Source organism: Athene cunicularia (genome assembly GCF_003259725.1).
Source record: "Athene cunicularia isolate RWA chromosome 1 unlocalized genomic scaffold, athCun1 chr1_part1, whole genome shotgun sequence".
Lineage (NCBI taxonomy): Eukaryota > Metazoa > Chordata > Aves > Strigiformes > Strigidae > Athene > Athene cunicularia.
In genome coordinates, this window is record NW_020799091.1 from 120,992,989 (window position 1) to 121,016,724 (window position 23,736).

The following is a 23,736-nucleotide window of genomic DNA, read 5'->3' on the forward strand; positions in this document are numbered from 1 at the left end:
AACCTTTAAGTTCTGTGATTCTTTTTTATAGCTCCTCTGTTTTTTCTAATTTCTCTGTCCACTGCTTTCAGCTGTGGAAGTGCTGTAGTTAATGAGAGCTGGGAAACTATCTCCAGGCAGCAGTCCTGTCAAAATGGTTGTGTACAATGCCTGCCTTCCCCCATTTAGCTCCAGTCACCCGAGGGAGGTGAGTCAGGAGCTGTACCCTGTGCTGGCACAGAAGGCGCCTACCCCAGAGGGTGACCACATTTGTAAAGCTGAGGAAGAACTGGGCAGGCCCTGTGACCTCTCCACATCTGTCTGCCTTTCTGACATTCAGAAGGGCAAGCAAGACCTAACCTTTCATGACTAAGTCTCTAAAGAAAGCATCTGGTTTGGAGTAAACTTGTTGCTTTACCTAGTTCTGGGCCAAACCAAGAAAGGATCAGAAAACTGCTAAATCTCCAACTGTAGGGCATGCTCTGGCTAGCTTAGAGCTGTAGCTTCTCCCTCTTCCTGTGCTACTGCTGTGATAGCAAAACCTATGAAGAGTGCCCTGTTGCATGCATCTATATATGGTATGCACATCCATAGAATGGATTATAAAAAGAAATATGACTGATCAGGCATGCCTTCAACATGAGAAGCAACCACTGTGCCACTATGAAGGCTTGCATGATACCTTGAGAATATTCCTGAATCTTTCTGCTGGCTCTTTAATGTTTAGAAACCAAAACGGTGGTGAAAGCATGGCTATGGGTGCAGTTCTTGCCACTGATTTCAACAGGAGTAGGGTGGTGCAACAGATCCAATGCCCAAAGCCACCAGTGAGAAGGAAGAAGAAAACCATTTCAGAAAGTGTGGCAGAAATAGTTTAGTAGCAGATCAAATTATTCCCAAATATTTTTATAAACATTTAGTCCGGATTTATTTTTTTTTTTTTTATGAGGGAAGGTATGAGAAAAAGAGGTAGAAGGAAATTTGAAATTTAGAGTAATAGTGTAATTGAAAACATTACTATAGAGAGCTAGTTACAGCTAATTTAAAATATACGGGAGAATTGTTTTCCTTTTTTTCTGATGAAAATAATGCTTTTCATATTTCTCTCTTTCAAACTGCTAACTATGGTTGGTGTTTCCTCTTAGCTCTCATTAACTTGGATTTAACTGTCAGGTAGGCAGGACCTAAGAGAACAGGGACCCCAATTAAAAGAATAAATGGCCATAGAGCAAGCTTTGTAGTTAAGAACTTTACATTGTATTGTATTGGAACAAATCCTGCCGTAGCCATAAATTCTTACTTTTATTGATAAAGTCAGCTAATTACAGCGTTAATGCACTGTGGAAGGGATGCTGTCTTTTTAGACAAGGTACTTCAAAAGGATTTTATTATTATTATTGTTGTTATTAAAGAGCCTGCCCCATGCTTTTTACTTAAATTTTCCTTTTCTGGTCAAGTCCTGACGTGTGATTCTTTGTTTCTCTTCATGAGCACAATGCAATCTCACTTTCCAATAAATAATTTTTCTTCCTTAGAAAAAAATACTAAAAAGAGCATGGCGATCTTTGTTGGACAATTCGTGTCCTGCCCTACAGTAGTGTCCATGAACTGGGGCTGTGGGATTTTTTTGTTTGGTTTTAATACAAACAGCACCTGCTGATGCCCTTTGTTTATAAAGGTTTAAAAATATAAAGGAGTCTTTATTGTTTAAAGCTTCAGTACTACTGGTTTGAATTGCTTCACTGTAAAGGCTTCTGCGTTTTTGAGAAGGCAAATGACCAAAGTCCCTTGATTGAACAGTGGAAGGACAAGGCATGGATATCTAGGTGGCCTGGGAAGACTTTCTGCCAGACAGGCCACCTATTGCTTGGATAGCTATTAGAAGACAGACACGGGGCAGTCAGAGGCTAAGTTGCTTTTGTCAGTATGGATATCCATGGTGGTAACTTCCGTGGTGACGGTAGTCATCTTGGTAACCTTCCTGGTATCCCTGGTGATAGCTATGGTAACCATACCCACCATACTCATCATCTGGACACTGCATGCCGAGCGATTGCTGAATTGTCATTTCCTGTCGCCGAAGCTGCATGGAATCAATCAGATCATACACAATGGCCATCGACCACATTGGAGATGGGTACCAGGATTTGACGTTTCCATCTTTCCCAACTAGAAGCATGGAGAAATATTCTGGGCTAATTTGGAAATAATTTCGAATGTCTTTCACCAAATTAGCTGGGATATCTTCTCGGTCTACAGTAGAGCTTCCTAGAAAGTGATCACATAAAACCAGTGTTGATACTTTGTTTAGTCAATGATGATGGTTTGTAGGTGAGTTAGGAACATGAGATAGGATACTGCCCAATAACTGGCAATGTGAGATTCTTGTTATTTACAAGTTCAGGATTTCCTGGTTCCAAAATTAAACTGCTCCGCTGTGAACTAAAGATGTATTTTTAACAGTTTTGTTAGGTTTAGTAAACTTTATTCTCTAGGCTGAAGCTACTAGAGTGTGGCACCCCTTTTTTGTCACCAACACACATGCACTTCTTTGGCTTCTGTGCAGCTTAGGTCACCAGTTCACATAATGTAGAAGGCATATGTGAAAAACAGTCACAGTGAAAGAAATCACAAGAATTGAAGTGTGATAGTGTGAAGAATTGCAGGGAGAATTTTTGGGCTCATTAATGGAAGTATAGGGCTTCACTCTTGAACTGTCAAGATATGGAATGTGGTTGATGTGTCCACTTTAAAATATATGTTCTAGGGCAAATCTGGTGAACTCTAGGCTTGTAAGTGTGAAGTCTGTGCTGGATAAATGAGTCAAAAAATCTAGAATCAGTGGACACCTATATATATATATATATATATATATATATTACTATACACACACATATATATAGTTAGGTTGGCAATAGGACTCTTACAACATGGCATCCTGCCTTACAAACTTGTTGAGGTCCTTTGAAGGAGGTCAACGAGGAGGTGGCTGAGGGTGGTGTGGCTGATACAGGCTATGTGGATTTCCAGAAGGCTTCAAAAGGGACTTTGATAGCTTGGTTGGAAGGCAGAAACAAGGTGGGAGTGAATTATCAGCTCTTAGAGTGGAGGGAGGTCACCAGTGAAGTTCCACAGTTCTGCTGGGACTGATGCTATTCGATGTATTTGTAAATGATGCACATAAGGTATAAGCATGGAGGTGAGGAAGCATAATGAGGGGGTGGAAATACTCAGAGTAGTAAGGGCAGGGCATGATTGTGAAGCACTGCAGAAGACCCTTGTAAGACTGTGTGACTGGTTAATAAAATGACGGAAGAACTTCTATTCAGGTTGAAGTAAAATGATGCACATGGTGAAAATTTTGCTGACTCCACATAAGAAATGATGAAGTCTGACCACTACCACTTGGCAGTGAGATCTTAGGGCTGTGGAAGTTTCATGAAAGGCTAATTCAGTGCTCACTAATGGTCAAAAGCCAAAACAGATATTGTAAACCATGAGGAAAATAGTAAAAGACAAAACAGAGTGTTAGTATGCCACCATGGAAGCCTATTGTTTGTGCATCTTTAACATTGCATGAAATTCTGGTTCTTTCACCTCAAAAAAATATGGTAGAACTGGGGAAAAAAGTCAGAAAGGCAACAAGGTTGATCATAGTTTTGCAATAAACTGTATAAGAAATGGCCAAGTAAAGACTGAAGGCTGTAAAATAAATTGGTAGGGGGAAAGCCTACAGGATTGTGAATGTCACCACAGGGATGGATAAGGATTAAATGTTTACCTTTTTCCCCACAAAAGACATAAGGGGTATCAAACAAAGCTACAGGGACCATGATCAGGACAAATAATAAAAGGTGCTTTGCAGATCTGTAGAGGTTCTCACAGGAGGACACTTGCTAGAAGTTAACATTCATTCAGAGGGAGATGAGACAAGTAAATTGGAAAGATACCAATCGTAACAAATAAGAACTATAACCAAGGTCATTAAATCCTTCAGTGAAAAGCGAGCAGAGGCTGCAAGAGTGTTGATGGAAGAAGTACGACATCTGCTTCCTTTGTTCTTAGTCTTTCTTAGGCATGGACTTAAATTGTTTATATGTGGTAGAAGGATTAGGGTGCTTTCATCTACAGAGCAGTTAGAACAGCGATGGGATAAATAAGCTCCTTCCTGTCTTTGTTCCTTCCTTGACAGAGGCAGTTGTTGGGATTAGGTAGTAGAGGAACCTGTAACATTTGAAATGTACCCTGACAGTGAGATCTCCTAAGAACAGCTCCCTGAAATGGACTACATAAAGCAGGCTTAAAAGAAAGATGGAGAAAGATTTTACCAGAGCCCATAGAGACAGGACAAGGGGTAATGGGGTTAAACTGAAAGAGGGTAGATTTAGATTAGATGTAAGGAAGAGGGGTTTTTTAGGGTGAGGATGGTGTGACATGGGAGCAGGTTGTGCAGAGCTGTAGATGCACCATCACTGGAAGTATTCAAGGTGGAGTTGGGCAGGGCTTTGAGCAACATGATCAAGTGGAAGATGTCCCTGCCCACGGCAGGCTGATCTTTGAAAGGTCCTTTCCAGCCCAAACCATTCTGTGAAGAAGAATGAGGGACCCATGTAAGAGAATCTGCTGAGTCTCTGTTCTGCTAGCCCTGAAAACTTGAGCATGTAAAAGACAGTGATGTGCCTTTGTCACTGACAGCAAGGCAGGCAGAGGAGTGTACTTGGGACTGGACATTTCGGTGAGAGGTAGAGATGCAAGATGACTTCCAGATGACATTTGGGCTTTTCTGTCCTGAAAAAGCTCTATAATGTTTAGCACAGGAACACCAGGAAAGCTTTTTGTTTGTTTTTGTGTCATATTGAGAAGAGAAAAACACAGTCATACCCAGCCCTCTATAAAGAAATTACAGCAAACCAACACTCAGGAGTAGGTAATACCCTTCATGGGTAATACTGGAGAAACTGGAAGCAGTCACTTACCATTAATTGGATACAACTCTAAGACACCTCCAATATCTTCTCCAAGTCCTAGCAATTTGAGGACAGTTATATGGCGCAAACCTGTGGGGGAAATGAAGGAGGTTTTGGGTCAGACCAGATCTGTCTGCTCATTCTTGGGCAGATTTCCGTTCGATCAGCCAGGTCTTCTCTGCATGCTGCATTAGGGGCCAGTCTCAGCCAGCCCTCTAGGAGGAAGAGTTATGGATTTCTATGGAGTCTCTGCCAGTCACATCACCTGTCCCAAACATGGGGATAAGCTAGTGTGTCACATAAATGTGGTATCAGTTGCATAAAAGCTGTTGCTAGTGCCCCAGGGACAGCAACACCAACAGCATTTGGTGTGGTTCTGCAGAGTAGGGATACAAGCATCAGACACACCAGTAAATTGCAGAGGCCATTCTGCAAATTCAGAATGCTTCTGCACTGTTCTGTTCACTAGTAAAGCTCTTATTTACCATACACGCAGCACAAAGTATTTAGAAACAATATAAACCGTCACAGTTAAACTCCAAATCAGTGTGGGCAATAGCTTATGACTGGCATTGCCTGCCTTCATTTGTTCTGGGCAGAGGCTTGAATAGTTGTCTCTGCTTTGAAGAAAGACTATAGGGGCTGTAGAAATCACTCATGCAACATGAGTCTGTACAATCTACAAAGTCTTTGATGTAACTGTTTTTACATCTTGGAGGGATGATGCTTGGAAACATATCACTTAGTTAAAACACTCATTGAGGACGGATGCTTTAGGAATCACAGAATCACAGTCATTCAGGTTGGAAAAGCCCCTTGGGATCATCGAGTCCAACCCTCAGCCCGACTCTACAAAGTTCTCCCCTACCCCACATACTCCCACAGCTCATCCAATCGACCCTTAAACAGACCCAGGGATGGGGACTCCACCCTCTCCCTGGGCAGCCTTTTCCACTCTCTGACCACTCTTTCTGGGAAACATTTTCTCCTCATGTCCAGTCTGACCCTCCCCTGTTGCAGTTTAAAGCCGTTCCCTCTTGTTCTGTCACTAATCACCTGTGAGAAGAGACCAGCACCAGCCTCTCTGCAATGTCCTTTCAGGGAGCTGCGGAGAGTGATGAGGTCTCCCCTCAGCCTTCTCCTCCTCACACTGAACAGCCCCAGCTCCTTCAATGGCTCCTCACAGGATTTATTCCCCAGGCCCTTCCCCAGCTTCATTGCCCTCCTCTGCCCTCACTCCAGCACCTCAAGATACTCACTGGATCTCCTTCAAGCTGTCCCTAACAATGGGTGGAGAGAATTAACTGTTTTGGTTACCTTCCATTCTTCAGAAAGCATTTTACAGTGGTCCATGTCACAGTATACTTTGATAGTTACTGAATGAGATGATTCTGATGCTCTGAAGGAAAGCCAGGTGATTAGGAACAAACAGTGATACTGTGCACATCTCCCTTTAGGCGTCATTGAAATGTATTGAAATGGGTTTTGAATGGGACCTGTTTCATTCTGTTGTAGCAGTCAAATCTAGGCCCTGTATCGTATTTGTGTTGCCAGCAACCTAAGTTAAGGACTGAGTCTCTCTGGGCTTCATAATGGAGAGACAGAATAGTTTTGGGTCTTATCTTTAATTGCCTCCTGGAGGTGCCCATCTCTCTCCACTGACTATGTAGTTGGATCTTAAGTCTTTGGGCTGGGAGGTCCTTATTGTATTAGAGTGGCTTCTGTTGATGTTTTTACAGGTTTGGGCAATGAAGCAGGAAGGAAAAGGAAAAAAAGCTGATGTCTTTGTATCTCTGATACCTAGCCCGGTTCTGAGCTTGGTATTAGAGGATCTGCCCTTCCCAAAGCATTGTACTTATGTCACAGAATCACAGAATCATCTGGGTTGGAAAAGCCCTTGAAGGTCCCCCAGCCCAACCATGAACCTCACCCTGACCGTTCCCAACTCCACCAGATCCCTCAGCACTGGGTCAACACAACTCTTCAACCCCTCCAGGGATGGGGACTCCCCCCCTGCCCTGGGCAGCCCATTCCAATGCCCAACAGCCCCTTCTGCAAAGAAATACTTCCTAAGAGCCAGTCTGACCCTGCCCTGGCACAGCTTGAGGCCATTCCCTCGTGTCCTATCACTTGTTACTTCATTAAAGAGACTCATCCCCAGCTCTCTGCAACTTTGTGCAGTGGAAAAAAAAAGAAAATACTACAATCACCCAAAGTACAAGCCCAAAGAGAAGCTTTGGAGTGCTAATCTTTTCTGCCTCACACACATCATTCCAGGGAACACTGTTTAGCTGTCTTAGCTGTCAGGGTGTGCTGTACTACCTGCTTAGCACAATCTTTTCCATTTGGATTTGGAGTAGCTATGGCAAACTTTTCAGTTGTCAGATGACTCAGCCTGTCTAGGTTCAGACTTGAGCAAAGGAATCCATCACATCACCAGGAAGGATGTGGGTTTGGGGAGCAAGAGTGTAATTTCTTTTGACTCACCAAAATTGCAGGCTTGTCCACTGAGAGCAGCAAGCTGCTGGGAGTAAGCCCAGTCCTCATCACTGGGGGCAGAGATCACCACCAGCCGCCTTCTCCATCGGAACCTGGAGAGTGAAGAGAGTGCAACAGGGCACAGTCAGGACACGTGACTCGAGTCCTCTCAGCATTTTTGTTTGCTGTAGGCTAAGTCATACCTCTCACAACTTCTAAGTAACAGCTGGATGGGACATCTTCCAAGGTCTATCAGTCACTGGGAAAGGATAAAGCTTGTTTTGAATTTTACAACTCCAGAACTCTCTCAAAGAAACATCTGCAGTTTCACTGCTTCACCAAACAAACACTGCAAAGCTTAGGCTTTTTGCTCAAAGTCCCCTTCAGCAGTGCTGAGAAGTGTATATTCAAGAGAAAGATTCCCATAGAATTCCTCACTAGACATTTAGCTTTTACGTCATTCACCACTGCTGGAACTGCAGGGTTATTTTGCAGTCCAAGGGCTGTCTGAGAATTAGGGTGTATCTTCGTTTCAGACATAACTCATATTTCTGTGTAAATATTCACTGACCTCTTTTTCTTCTGTACCACACTTGCTCAAAACACCTTTAACACGGCTTTAAACCTGAGCTTGTAAGTACGTGGTTTTGTGAGCCTGTGGCTATATAAAGTATGCATGGGGCAGTAAGATAAATCTTGGATATTTCTTTAATATGGGATGCCCCATCGAACCAAACTTTTTTACAAAGAGCACCTTCCATCATCCTCTCAAGGAAAGGCAATGGCACAAGGACACTTGAAACCTTTAAAAATTCTGACTGTAGGGGTTTTTAATACTCCCCAAACAACCCCTTTTTTGAATAAAGGTACTTCTCCACTAAACCTAAATAAATCAGATTTATAGGAATTTGCAAAGCTGCAGGGATATTTTTATACCAGGAAATGATCTTTTAAATGGATGCAGATGTTACTCTTTTAAAATAATAGCTTGCCTTTCTGCATCACCATGTGAAGATCTCAAAATAAAGGCTAATGCAATGGGTCAATTCTGTTCCACTTGAGAGAAGCAGAAAATGTGGTGGCAGTTGCTCAGATTCACAGAAGAAGTTGCTGAAAGAGCAGGGAATCCTGATGTCATTGTCTTGTTGACTGATACTGCGTGTATTTTTATAATTAAAAAAGTAAATCCTTCAAAGCAAAGCTCCCCAATTTTAATCTTGCCCAGGAGGAACAGAGATACGGGCATGTGTATACCGTTATGTAAATAGAAATGAAAAGCATTAAGAATCACATGTGTGATGTGAAGGAAAGGGGGAAAAATTCATGTTATTCTGAAAATGGGGAAAAAAAAATCTTTGTGATATTTTGTGGAGAAAAAGCACCTGGCTACCTATAAACAGTGACCAAGACTGTAAACATTGGATCATAATTTGTGTATGGTGTAAATGAGGATGGAATCTTATCTGTAAGATTCTTCAAGATGCTCTTAATTCCTTTTTGGTCTTTTGAGTGTCTCCTTTGGAGATGCACAGAGCTGAAAAGGGTTGAAAGCAACTCATCCCCTGCCCCAGGCAATCCTATACATGGTGTGCTTGTCTGGGGCTACATCTCGCTGAGAAATTAAGTCAGTTGGTCCTTCACAGCTGTTAGTTCACCAACACTAATATACAGATCTATGCCTTATTTCTGATAACAGAAACCACAGGCTAATACATCTGTCCTGAGAAATCTGCCAGACCCTTCCCTGTGTGCATCCATTCTTCCTCTTCTACCTATTTTTCATTCCATTCTCATATGAGCAGCACAGTTAGTGCCTTGGGGGACTCCCCTGCCCCCAAACTCAAGGACCTCCTCCTGATGCCTGTGGCTTTTAAGCATTACTCAAGCCAGCTCTGGCTCTCACAGTCTCTTTTCACGGCAGCCAGGCCTGTTAAGAACAATATTTGCATTATTGTAGCTGACCTCCCCAATGAGCAACACCAGGGAGATGATGCCAGGACTCTTGTTCAGCTAGGGAGATAATCTTGGACAAAGCTGGAATGAATCTTGCTGGCAATCTGACCAGTTAACGTGGCTAGTGAAGTCCACCCAATATTTAAAAATTCCACCCAATATTTAAAGCCTGATGCTGGCCTCACAGACAACACATGCATTCTGTGCAGCCACAGTTCTGTTTATAGATGCAACCTTCTGCCCTTTGCCTGTTTTCCTAATGGGTGTTTATTTCTAGGGCTGTTTCCAAGTGAAGAAGGATCTGGGGCCTGTCGCTTTCCAGCATACAAGCTCTTTCTTGTGTTGGTCAGCTCTTTCCAAACTGTGGTTCTTCTTGGTGGTCTTGAGGATGAATCACTGAGACCTAAACAGGAGGTGGTGAGCTGGGTGGGGTGGATCGTGTTAAAGGTTCTCTTTCTGTTGAAGTGGCCATTGAGTTTCAAAATGTTTATGAACCAACAACCTATTCATTTACCTGTTCCTTCTTCCCTACTCAAGCCATAATCCATCATGCTGCCTCAGTTATTTTTACATCCATCTGGCATTAACAGTGTATTCCTGTGGACTCTGACTGTAGAGGAGAGGGATGCAGTAGTAACAGGTAAAGCCTAGAGTGATGACATAGCTCTAAGTCCATGTAAATTATCCTGTAACAGAGAGGGCTATAGCTGCACAGCTCTTCAGTAGATCTGAATTCCCAGAGTCCAGGCATGTTTATTGCATGGAATTTAGGTCTTGCAGGCAGAGCAGTAACAGGGCATATAGAGATTGCATAAACACAACTGTCTTTCTGCAGGAGGACTCCCAAACACTTTGCAAGAGACATCTGCAAGAGCCTTAATAATATGCATGACTAATACTGGCAAAGACTAACTGTTATCTCAAGCGGAATAAGAAGGAAGATACAGAAAATTAATTACTGGTTTGAGCTACATAGAAGGGATTAGAATGGGATTAATGATATTGTGATGGTTGATGATTGAAACACATAAACACTGTGCTTCATACGTTCAAAACACTGAGCTAACATCTGTGAATTAATCCTTATTTGCTCTTCTAATGCAAATCAGTGTAATTAACTCTGTGTCGTGATGGGGGAACTGAGGTACAGAAAGTTAGTGTCCAAAGAATGTGCAGTCAGTCAGGAAACACAACACGCATCCTGACTTCCAGTGCTCTGTACAAGACTGCATTCAGCTGTGGTTATATCTCTACATTTCCTTAACACTGTAAATACTGTGAAATCTATATTTAAAAACCCACAGAAATAGTTGGATGGGTGTTTTTCCAATAACTGTTAGAGCTAGCAGCAGATAAGAACAGAAGGTAATACCTGGATAAGAAGCTCTCAAGGGATTGCTTCTTATCTTCTTTGCAGACAATGCCCTCTTTTTTCTGTCTTTCCATGTCTTTAATTCGTGACTGGAAGGTGTCAATCAAATCAAACACGGACTTCATTGCTATGGGTACTTCATAGTATTGCTATTAAGAAAAAAGAACAGACGGATAAAAGGATGCACATATTAGCAGTCTTTGCATGTATCACAGCACCATAGGATGTATAAAGCTTCGGGTATTCCTATTTACACACAGGTAACATGGCCTAAAAGAGATTAGAAACCATGGACAATATTCTTGTTTTTGCAGTCAGACTGCTCTTTGGAAGTGGCATATTTTCAATATTTTCCCAGTGTGATAAGGCCAGGCCATTGCAGGCAACAAACTGTCATCCTGTTCTTTTGTAAGGCCATTCAACCAGACCATTGTCCATATGCAATGTGCTGTCATCCCGCCGAGTCACCAAACTGTGTTTTAGAACGCCAGGTGCTACATTAAAACCCCTGCTGGGGAGGGGTGTGTGTGTCCTGGTCCTATGGTGTTAGCTCACCATCCCAGCAGAAACTCACAGTTCCCCAAATCCTCTAACTGCAGAAAATGAAGATAGCTACTGAATTCCTGAAAATTTATCTTACTGACCTTTTTCATGTCCTCCAGCAATGACCTGCCCAAGTCTCTAACGTGCATCACTAAAACTGTAGTGTAATTTCCTAAAATTTTTCAAAGTTTTCATATTTTTCCAATGCCTTTTCTTTCAAAGAGTCGAAACCCTCACCTTGACCTTCATGTCAGTGTCTGTCAGCACCATGAAGAAGTCATTGTAGGTCATCCCATACTCTTTCCTCAACTCACTGATGAGCTGCTGGTCCACAAGATCTTCATCCTCTATCACTTTCATGGGCTTTTCATTATCTTAATGTGAGACAAAGGAGAAATAAAAGTAGTCATGGAGTCACACAGCACTCTGCCTTTAATTTCACCTTGAAAGAAAAGGGGAAATTAATTTCCCAGAAGCCCTCTTCCTGCTGTATAGGCAAGTTATTAAAAAAGCATCAGTGTGGCACTATAGCTTTTAACTGTCCAGTGTTCAACCCTAGTATTTTTTGAAAATCAATCTATTCTAGGGCACATGAACTTCAGCATTCAACATTTTTACTTGCTTTTGAAAAATCTTGGTTGCCTGCTCTTTCTTGGAAAGATATCTTAGATTTTTTTCAATATGCTTATACATGTATATTATGTACTAATCATTTCACCAGCTCCTGAAATGCAGCCACTTCTGGAACAGAAAATAGAAGCAGTTCAACAATTTAGGACAGGAGCTGGAAGGCACCATATCCAAATGAAACAGCATAGAGCATTTGGGTCAGTAAAATATAGCTAGAATAGCTTGAGGTTGTCCAGGACACTAGAGTTAACCTTGTTAGTCTTAAAAAATTTCATGGGTAGTTTAGTGACTATAAGAGACCAAAACGGTTTAATGTGTTTTGAATACTGCAGTCATAGCTCTTCAGCTTTCTATATATACTCTGCTGTGGCACTGTCTGCTTGCTGGTGTTCCTTTCCCATTCTAACACCCTGACAGGGAAAAACTTAATTTTGAGAATGATTCGTACCTACTCACTGCTCTATCTATCCCAGGAAGACATTCAGAAACTTTTGAGGAGAAAAAGACCTCTGAAGACAGAGATTTGACGCACGTACAAGCCAAGCCTGTGGAGGATGTATTAGGGCCAAACCTCTGTGTTATGAGCTCAGCCTCAGCTGTAGCACCCAGCACAGCTGGAACACGCCTCCATAAGCAGCTGTGGGCCTGGAAAGCTAAAGATGGGCTAAATCACATACAAAGTGAAATGCCACCTGGGCACCAAAATGCTCTCAGCAAACATTACTTGCTTATGCCCTGTGACACCGCTATGAATATTCATATCATCCCTTAGAAATCCCAGCCACGGCTTAAGTGACCTGCCTGACATCAAGCAGAGAGATGACAGCTGATCAAGAGCTGGAATCCAGAGGTACAACCTCTGCTCCACCCTTATTCACCAGCAAATAGAGATGATATTAGTGGATCCAAGTTGAGTGCAAAGAGACAGAAAAGATTTGATTCATTATATATCATTCACAATAAGGCTTTTAAAATAATTTTCTAAACATCCATAGCCTACCGATCTGATCCAAGTTTTGTAATAGGTCCAATCTGTGTAATAGACTGAACAAAACTTCTGAATTAAAACTTCGGGAAAATGTCTGAATCAGAATCTGACCTATAGGTTTTACACCTTGGACCTGCTTCTTACAGAAAAAAAAACCAACCAAAAACCAAACCACCAAACCAGCAAATGTTAAAATTTGGTTATACTAATCAAACTATAGGCCTAATTTATATGGTTTTACATGGTTATATGTATCTCAGTGGAAAGTTTTGTGACTAATTATATGCGAGGTAATAAATTCCTCATGGGATGGGTTGCCGGATGTGTTAATTGGTTATTCACTTCGTAAAACATCTGTAAATCATGCATCAGTGTTTCGTAAGTGAGATTTCCATGTTACTAATGGCAAGCATGACCATTGAAACATGCTTATGTCTGCAAACAATTCCCTGCAAAAGCAAAGACTATCTCATTGGCCTATATGGAGGTAGAATAATGCAAAAGATGTTAGTGGGAAATGTGATGGAAAACAGCTGTATGGTGCAGTACCTTAGACCAACTGACCCATGGTACTCTTCTGCTTTAAAGAATCTAGATATCAACATGAAGATAGAGCTTTAGAGTTTCACTGGTAGGAGATTTTCTTTCAAAACTTACAATGTAAAGAAGAAAATTAAATGAGTGATACAGAAAAACATTTTGTGGGAAAAAAAAAATAATGCCACAAAGGGCTGGCTTGCCTTTCAAAACTGGAAGGGATTTATAGGGAGGAAAAAAAAAAATTAATCCAGTCACCTATTTCCAAATCACTACTTGTCCCTGACCTCCACCTCATCAAGGACATGTGGGATCAACATGAAGAACAACAGGGGTTGAGAGTGTCTGCTGCTGCCTGCAGAGTCCTCACCCACATTGCTCTTGCTTGAAAGGTCACTGAAAGAGTGTGGAAACTTTTCTCCATACATCTCTAGCAGCTAGACAGGCTGGGAAGATGAGTTACTCTTTAGAAATAATTCAAATGAGCTTGCAAAGAAGGTCAGCAGTTTGTTGTAGGGTAGGTAGCCTGGGGATGGTGTTTAGTTGACTAAATCCCTGTTGCCATGAGCTGGGGAGAAGAGACCACACGGCTAACTCGGGGTGAAGAGAAGACCTCTGCAGTGACACATCTTTTGTGTCATTCCAGTGGGAAACTGGGAAACCCTCTTTGGTTTCAGCATGATCTTAGCCAAATACTATTAATGAGCTCTCTTTCATTCTCTACTTCTAAACGTGTTTGAAATTTCAAGTGAAAAATTCTGTGGACATTTCTTTTGTATTTCAGTCTCAAGATGCAGCACTACAAGTAGACCTCATCATGCTGGGCACTAAGGCTTCTCACCACAGCGTAAATACTGTGAGCACAATGTTTCTTAGGAGCTTTTGCTGCCTCTGGTACTGACAGAGAGTGAGCAAGGAAGAGGCTGTGCAAGCAGGAAGGTTAGAGAAGAAGGGGAGGTAAAATACAAAGACGTTTGTATGATTTAAACTTTTTTTAAAAGCTCAGGATTTGGTGTTTTGGGCAGAAATGTAAGTTGAACTTTATGTAAGGTTTAAGTTACACCCTTCTAAGTCTCCTGATTTTCTTTGAAAAGTTAATTCCTCCTGTGAGAATTCAGCTGTTACATACACTTGTGTGGTTTGGGGAAAGTTTGGGTGAAGATTAAGGTTGGAACAGGCTGAAAGAGTATGGTCTATGTCAGAGTGAATGTCTGTTTATTAGCCAGACTGGAGCTAAATATAATCCTAAACAGTCCACTGGCAGGCAGATGGGTCTAGGTACACACAAAATGACCTTGAGTAACCTTGGCCTGATGTGGAAAATCCTGTACTGCTCCAGATTTGTCAAAAGGGTTGCACAAATGGACTGCCACAATCTGGCAGGATTTGTGGCTCACTGTCATTCGGGGGCACGAGGCTGGTCCCCTGCTATGTGTTTTCCCCTTGAGAGTAGCAGTGGCCCAGCTGGAAGCCAGACATAACTCTCTGATCTTCTGACCTGTTGTATGCCAGACCTGAAATACCCTGAGCTGGTGCGGTCCTGCACTTTCTGTTCCGTCACACATCTCTTCCCAAGATCTTGTAAAAGCAGATAAACTTCCAGAGGAAAGATGTGGTGGAACTACAAGCAAAACTAGTAGCTTTTATATTATTTATTTGCCTTCGTCCAGTGAGACATTCAGGGGGATTTTAACCTTTAGACGTAGACAGCAAAATGAGATTATTTACATGATTCAGAGACACCTAAGCTTAAGTGTTTAGGACTAGGACCTGAAGTCTTTGTCCAAACCCTACTGTTTTGAAGGGAAAGGTTCTCACTGCCTTTGGTGGGTGCTTCCCCAGGACTTGAACACCAGTTGTTTCACAGATGCCTAAGAAAGGTGGATGCCCAGCATCACTCATCTATATGGGAACTCTGCATGTAAAGAAGATGGTGCTAAATATGGCTGAATGAGCTACTTTGCAAGTCCTGTGTAGCCTGATTTATAGTGCCTCCAAAACCTCTGGCTTCAAGGAGATGAGCCTCTTTACAATAGCCACCAAGAAGCAGTCACACTGATGGATATCTTGCTTTATGGTTAAAGAGAGGTGATAGGGCTTCAAATGGTAAACCTTCTAATATCAGGTATGCCTTGCAAATTTGTAAGATTGTCCATACCTAGAGGCTATGGTTGAAATCTTCTAAATTAATATCTGTTTACCAGTACAGAGGGGAAAACATGCCTGGATGAGAATACTCACTTTGTGAACACACCAAAATCAGCCCTTGAGCCTAGGGAAGCTGATCCTGGGAAGGAAAGGAACTTACAGCAAGTGATATAACTAGCACACTTCTCTCTGTCCTGGGTTTAGACAGTGCATGCCCCTGAAAAATTAATCTTTTTCCATGACCTTGAGGTCCGTGAGGAGTGTAAAGGCATGAGAAAATTTTATATGGCAGAGTGGAGAGATAATGATGTTGGACTTCAAAATAGTGTTAACTTGGGCCAAGTTTTGAATGTAATCTCAAACAGTTCCCTCCAGCATTTCCTGCCCCCGATCTCCTCTCCTTTATGACAATAGCCAGTTTCTTTAAGTGTTTAAATCATGCTAACCAGTATCTAGCTACCCATGGCTGCTGTCATGCAAAAACCAAGGAGGGGGGAGGGGGGCATTGTGTTAGGGCAGCTGTTCACTTAGGGAGCGAGGTTGGTATTCAAGTTATTGCTAGAGCTGAATCTAATTTCCTCTTTCTGTCCCATGCCCTCATCACATTTTCCTGCCTTTTCACTGTTTCACTGTTTTACTGGCTTTAAGAATTCCCACAAAGAAAGTTGAAGGTGCTCAAGTTACAGCACTGGAAGCCTAAACATGGAAAATACCAGACACTTTTATGTAAATACAAAAGTTAGCATGGAGGGAGGAGGAATGGGTTTGAAAATGCAACTGCACCACAACAAATGATCTTGCTGGACCCAATCTGGGGAGATCTCTCCCTTTGCTGTCTGTATTGTGCCCACGAGATGGAAAGAAATTATTTTTTAAAAAAAAGAACCTAGCTGGAAGTGGTCAATTTTCATGCTGCTGTTGTTCATGGTGCCAAAAATTGTAATGACTGAGATCTTCCTCGTGGCCATCTTGCAGAAGCTCTCCAGATATTCATCTCGCTGCTGTATATACATGGTGTTGTCCGCCTTGGGGGTTGTGATCAGCTGGGTGGTGGCAGAGACAAAAGAGCTTGTTTAGTACAAGGAATGAAGCAGGTGAGTATTTTACTGAAGGAGAACTAGTCACTGTCTGCAAACTGTGCTTTCTTTTCCACGCTGCTGTTGACAGCTCTATAGGCTTATTTTAATCTTTCGTGTTTTGAGTGTACATTTAGGCCCAGGCCTGGCCCAAAGGTGCCAGGAAAACCTTAGGAAGGTTTTAGCTACAGGAAGACCTTAGGAAGCACAGCCAGCCAGGGACACCAGCCTCTCCACAGTGCTGGTAGAGGAAATGTCACAGGAGTTCTCCTATTTTCCCTTGCCCTGCCAGTCCCACCAGGTGTCCCTCACAGCCTTCAGCGGTGCCATGAACCTAGGATTCCCCCTACTCCCTCGCAGTGGGAGCACTGGGCACAGGGCAGCCGCTCTGGCCTCATCCCATGGTCCAGGCAGGGCTCCCAGGGGCTGTTTTTACTGTCAAGGGCTGAGCACAGCTAGAGCTACATGAACACTTATCTGACTGATGGCCGTATACAAAGACCCTGAAGCCTTGCTAAGGCCACTGTGACCTCATCTGAAAACTGCTGCTTTAGCTTTTGTTTGTTCTAATCTATTTTGATGTCTTATATTTGCTGAGAAGGCACAGCCATGGGGGACGAGCAGGAGGAGCAACAATCACAACAAAAGTATAACAATCTACATTATGGTACGCATTTCAAAGCCTCCTAACAGTTGCAAAGATTTAATTTTTTAAAAGTTTAAAGCATGCAACTTAGATCCTTCGTCGGTGACTGAGATGCAAATATTGCAGGGAAGGTGTGTGCGTAGCAACATGCAGTGGTTCAGGGCAGCAGTTTCCAGCAGAAGGTGGAGAGGAATGCTGCAGCTCTAGAAATGCAATCGTTCTAACTGGCATTGGGGAACAGCAATCAAGAACCTGTCACTGGTCCCTCAGATGCAAAGGGACTTGGAATCTGGATCTAAATTTTATGGTTTAAGGTCATAAATAATCACCAGAATCCTTCAACTGCAAACTTAGGCTTTGGTCTGTAACAGGTGCAGCCATCTTCTAGCTGGTTTCTTAAGTTTATAACGCCTGGAGGCTAATTTTTATGATACACTCCTTATAAACCCAGTTCATCAATGTACTGAAATGTAAGAGGCATTTCTGGGCTTGTAAGATCTGATTCTCATTTATGCAAGGGCCACTGTGACGTGACTACAGCACTGGGACATGAAGGTGAATGAGTCAGACACACAGAGGATTTGATTTCTGGGCCGTAAAATGTAACACGCTGCTTTTAAATTGCATAGAAATGCTTCAGATGAATAATGGATCTTGAAAAGGATTTGAGGACTGAGATCAGACCCTGACCACTGGTTTGTATTGTCTTCCTAGTTTTGGAGGCCATAAGCAGGATCACAGAGTCAAGTGTGAATTTGATCTACGTCATCAAACCTTGTAGAACAAAGCAGGGAACGTTTCAGAGGCAAAGCAAACTTCAAATCAAAGCTTTGTGCCAGGACTGGTTTAACCCAGGCAGTATATACACACTGTATCCATCTGTATTGCATGCACATGTGTGCATATATGTGCATGTGGGTATAAATGGAGTGTCACATATAAACTGTGAGTTGGCATTTCTTCACCCCAGAGAAATAATCAAAAAACCCCAGCTCACTAAGCCAAGATTTCTCAACAGTAGTAAGACTGCAATAAAAACCACACTATAGAGAGATGGGGCTGCAAGACTCAAAGCATACATTTTTTTTAAAAAGTTTCTACAGCTGGCTCCTATATTTGTCATTAACTGAACTTAACCCAGAATAGCCCTCGAAATTCTGGATGTTTGAAACTCACACTAAAATCCGCAATCTGAGATCCTTAAGGATGTGTCAGGCTTAAAAATCTCAAAAAGACTTTTGGGAGAGGACTGAAACAATGTCCTTGGGAGCCAGTCTGTTAGAGCATCTGAAATACAGAAGCATAGCAAAGCAATGAGGAATAACTCAGGTAGAGGCACTTCTGCAGCAGCAGGGGCTAATTCTCTAGAGAGGTAATTTGAAGACTCATGAATGGCAGAGTTCATCTAGCTGGAAGTACTGACCCTAAGGGAACTGGACAGTTTGAAAGGAAGGGATGCAAGTATGCATGTGTGTGTATCCAAATAAGCTTGAGAAATTCTTCATTTTCCACATGTGCCACGTGTGGCAAAGGGACAGTAGAGTTCAGCCTCTGCTTTTACTGATGACCAAATCAAACCTATTCTCCAAGAAACCTCAGAGCAAGCAGGCTGAGGATGGTAGTAGACCCTGGAGAAGTGCAGCGTGGCATAATCATTTGTCTTTAGTGAGTTTTGGACAGACAACTTGAGATTGTGCAACTCTTTTCTGGGAGCTCCAGCTGAGAGGTGGCCTAGTATCAGAAGGTTCAAATTTCAGACCATCCTTTAAGGTGCCAGGACTCTGTTGGTGTAATAATGAATCAGCAGCCTAACATCTGTGAGCTCTGCTTTTGGCTCTTTTTAAAAATTTGTTTTTATTTGTCCTGATGTTACAAATATTCTTGGAAGCCAAAATGTTGAGATACATGACCAAATTCCAAAGATCTCAAATTCTGTGAGGTTTATCTCTCTGAGCTAAGCATTATTTAACGAATAACTAACAGGCATCATTTGCAAAATTCAATCAAGTTCAAAGTTTTCAAATATATGGCTTTACTCCACTTCCAACATGTTGGGGAATGCAAGTCTGCTAGCTCTGCACAGCCCCTACTGCTGGAAGGATGGGGAGGGGGGGAAGAAAGTTGCCTTCTGCTCAGGTCTGTGAATCATCAGCAGAATGATTAATTAAATTCCAATGGTTGAAATCTTAGCTTGGCATCTTAGCTATCTGCATTGGAATATGGAGGATGAAAGTCAAAGCTATGTTTGTGACACTGACTGTCGGACAGTAACTGTGAAACAGGCCAGCTTGCAGTGGAATAATTGCAAGAAACCAGCTACTACAATAATATTTTTAAAGAACTGTTTTTCGAAGTGTACCTTTCAGGGTACGTGCCATCTGCCAGAAAAAACATTTTTACTACAGCTAAAACTGCTTCCTGTCCCAGGTGAAGTGTTTTTTTAGATAAGTAGTTGGAAAAACATACAACATTATTAAACCCTGGGACAAGTAACTTCAGACCATGCTGAGTTTCCCAGACTTGAAAACTTAACCATAGTGTTACAGTTTAATAAAAACAGCAGGAGAAAAAAACCAAAGCAGAATAAATTTTCCACGGGATCTCTGAAGATGTCTAGGAGACTTGGATGCCAAATTCCCATCAGAAGGAATAGCAAAAAGCAGTCCTACCTCAGGGCATCTGACCATACGCCTCTGTGCACATCCTCAGTCAGACATGCACTCAGACTGCCAAGCCACCTGGCTCACTTCCCGTTTGAGGACACCAGCACCGATGTAAAGCAGGTGTGCCAGCTGCCTGGACACGCTGACCCTTGAAACGTGGTAACGCTGGCAAGTACCCCAATATGGTGAATGGGTGCAATCCACACAGGAACCTCGTTTTATCTGTCATAACTATAGACTCCTGACACCTGCATACCCACTGGAATCACAAGAATCTGATGGCTATGGCAGTGACTTGGAAGATGTTTTAGCCTAATTCCTGCCTGACTGATGTTGATACTGCCTGTAAGATTTCCAGCATGAGGCTGTGAAACCTTCCCTGCTGGAAAAGGATTGTTTGGGTCTAGAAATTTTACTTCTTAAACAAAAGCACCAAAACCGATTCATACAAAACCATGATAAACTTTCTGTTCTGCATATTCCTACTAGGAGGGAGATATGACTTCATTTAGGTAATAAGATTCAGATGAACGAGTTACTTACAATGAGTCGCCTTTTGCCTTCAAAATATTCCAGGAGGTCAGTCACCGATTTCCTGGGAGGCTGTAGGAAGGGCTTCTTGTTGGGCTTGGGGAAATCCTCATTCTCAGTCCTACTCCCCTTCTTGTTCTTTTTGCTACGGTCTTTGTCCTGCTTGCTCTTTTTCTCAGCTTTGTCCTTCTTGGACTGCTTCTCACTCTTCTGCAGCTTGTCAGCTCTGTCCTTCTTCTTCTTCTTCTCAGGTTTATCCATTCGCTCGTGCTTCTTTGATTCTTTTCCTTTCTTCGGGGGAATATTTCCTGCTGCAAACTCTTCCTCTAAATGGGAACTAGCAGGCTTGCTTGGATCATATTTATCTTCATATTCATTGCTCAGTATCTTTTCCTGGGCCTTCTTTTTTGGTGGTTTAGTTTTGGTTGGCTTGTGTTGCCCTGGTGTGACATTCAGGTCCCTGTGGTTATAATCCTTTCTGTCTGTTCGGTTATCTTTAAATCTACCCACATTTGCCTTTGTGTAGTGCACGGAGGGAGCTGTTGGGACTCCTGTGAAACTGTCATAGCGGGCAGCTTTGCTTGGCTTCCGTGTGGCCACTAGGTGTTTCTCCGTGTGGCCGCGCTGCCGGTCCCTGCGGTTTGCCTTCCACCCAGGAGAGTGGAAATCCTCAGAGGCTGTGACTCGTGGCGTGGTGGCATCGGGGGCTGCTGGCAGCCTGTGGAACTCTGTGGTGGAATGTGACTTTGTGGTCCAGGTCCTCTGCGTGGTGGGGAGGGGTGTAGTTGTTGTGGACCGGCTTGGTGTTGTCATTGCACGGGTAGTGGCACGGGTAGTGGTGGTGGTGGGAGGGAGCCCAGTGGTCCTTACTGTAGGTAGAGGAGTGGCCACTGTGGTTGTCATTGGTTTCCTCACTGTTTTGGTCCTTGTTGGCTGATTATTGCTCTTCCTTGGCTCCTCCTTCCTCGCTGACACCTGGACATGTCCAGTGCCAGGGGTAGCTTGGGTGCTGCCCCCATTATTGCCTTCCTCAACCACTTGTCCCTCCACCCCAGCTGCTTTGCAAGTCTGGATGAAGCCCTTCTGCCTCATTTTCTCAATTTTTCTGATGGGGCTCTGATCAATGACTTCGTACATGGCCTCTAGCCTGACCGGATAAGGGTACCTTTCCTCCACCTGCAGAGTTTTCTTCAACAGCACCATGCCAAATTTCCCCTTCTCCAGTTTCAGAAAGCTCATGAGCTTTGGGATGAGGGCAGGATCTAGTGGCTGCTCCAGGATTTTTCCTTCGTTGGTTATCCTTCTGACTTTTCCCCCTTCTTCCCCTTCTTCATGGAACAACACAATCTGCTGGATGTGCCTATCAGCCAGTTCACAGTAAACATCATTTTTCAGCAGGCTCATCATGAGTCGGTAGTAGCCCTCAGAGGCATGGGGGGCAGAAATGACCCACACCCGATTTTTCCCAGCAAAGCTGGCCAGGACATTGGGGGAACTTGACCCTGAAGGGAAACGTACCACTCGTGACTGTGAAGCAGAGGATATCCCTTCATCCTTAATCATCTTGGACTTGGAGTATTTGGCTGCAGCTGTGAGTCTCTGTATCCGTCTCGGCCTGGTCCCCGTGCTCCTGGCCTGGGAACGCGCTTCCCCTTGCAGGAGATTGGCAGGTGCCTTCAGAGGTCCTGAAGAATTCCTCTTGGTGACGGGGTGTTGGGGATTTGGACTCGAACTCCTCGGGGATGCTCCAGACCTTCTCAGGAGACTGCTTGGAGCCCTGTAAGCCAGGGGCACTTTCCTAACTCCATGGCTTCCTCTCTCCGCCAGCCTCTCCATCTTCTCCGAGCCACACACCAGCCACGCTGCCCACAGCAGGGCTAAGCTGAGAGCTGGCCTCCAGTTCATTGTGCAATCTGCTCGAGGGGAGGAAGAAAAAGAGAAAAGGTTAGACAGTGTTATGATATCTTGTGCAAGTGATGAAGAAAGCAAAGCACAGGCTGGCTGGTTTTTGTGATTTAAAAGCACCGATTACAAGCAGTCCTGCCCTGGTGGCTTTGCCACAAAGCACAACATGGATCATTTTATGCAAAAATGAGATAATCCATCTGTAACATGACTGTCGATCCAAAAGGACACCGTGATCTGATCTGCATCCTTCTCTCTCTGTCTCTCACGCTCCCACATACACACATGCAAGCACGCACAGAGAAAAGGTCTGGGACATAGAGGAGAAAGCCAAGAATTAGACTCGAGACTTACACTTTCAGGGAAGTTCCCCTTCCAGAGACAAGGTTTCACGTCTTTTTCCTATAAAAGGAGACCAATGCCATACAGCTTTGCTGCTTCCCAGTGATTTATCTTTATGCAGCCCAACAGGTCCCAGAGCCTGTCCGTCTCGCCGTGTACCTTTTAACTTTCTTTCTTCTTCACCTTCTTGACAAGTGGGATGAGGTTAGCGGGAATTTCCTTTGGGATCTCTGCTTCTCCATTTACCTGCAGGTCTGGCTTTTTGCTGTGCTCGTTACCCACACAGGCAGGGATTTCATTTAAGAAAAGGGAACTCCCTGCTGCTCTGAGTCCCTCTCTTTTAAACTTCCCAAGCCTCCTTCCCACTCCTTGTTTCCTCAGTCTCGTTTAGCTCCTTTGTTTCCAGAGAGGAAAGCACCAGCATTAATATAGTTTCCAGGCTGAAGAAAAACACAGGAATGTGATGCTGGAAAAAACAAAAAAAAAAACAAAAAAAAAACCAACCCACCACAAAAACCGAAACAAAACAAAAAAAAAAAAAACAAAACCCCCCACAAACAAAAAATCCCCAAAACAGACACTTCCCTTTCCCCTTTCTCCACACTTCGACAAAAGCAAACTGTAAAAGACTTGTCTTTTCTTCTCTTTCCTTTCTTGGCTGGCAACAATCCCAGAAATGTCAGGGTAACCCCAGCCCTGCTCCGAACCAGCCTCAGACAGCGGTGGCCACTGGAAATGGGGGAAACTTCACTCAGGATTTAACAGCTCAGCAGAACCCGCCTCCTCCCCACTCGACACAGGGAGGGAGGAGGAGGAGGAAGGCTCTGGGGGCTGAAATACTGCACAGCATCACACAGCACTTCAGAGAGGGTGACTCCAGCCTTAACTCTTTCCTTCACACATCCCAGCTCCCTGGCACTCCCCAACCTCAGCTTTCTCTTTCTTCCCATTAAACGGACATTGGCTGGATAAAAAGTA

General features: G+C 43.3%; 1 protein-coding gene across 1 annotated transcript; it reads right to left on the reverse strand.

Moving 5' to 3' along the window:
* Positions 1–1,220: 1,220 nt before the first annotated feature.
* Positions 1,221–23,239, reverse strand: CCDC80 (coiled-coil domain containing 80). The gene is made up of 8 exons (XM_026866894.1): positions 22,771–23,239; positions 20,524–22,424; positions 16,482–16,638; positions 11,530–11,666; positions 10,750–10,898; positions 7,434–7,537; positions 4,956–5,036; positions 1,221–2,247 (listed from the first exon to the last, which is right to left on the reverse strand). The coding sequence occupies exons 2-8, from the start codon at positions 22,414–22,416 to the stop codon at positions 1,901–1,903; spliced, it is 2,868 nt and encodes a 955-aa protein (XP_026722695.1). The 5' UTR covers positions 22,417–22,424; positions 22,771–23,239; the 3' UTR covers positions 1,221–1,900.
* Positions 23,240–23,736: the final 497 nt, after the last annotated feature.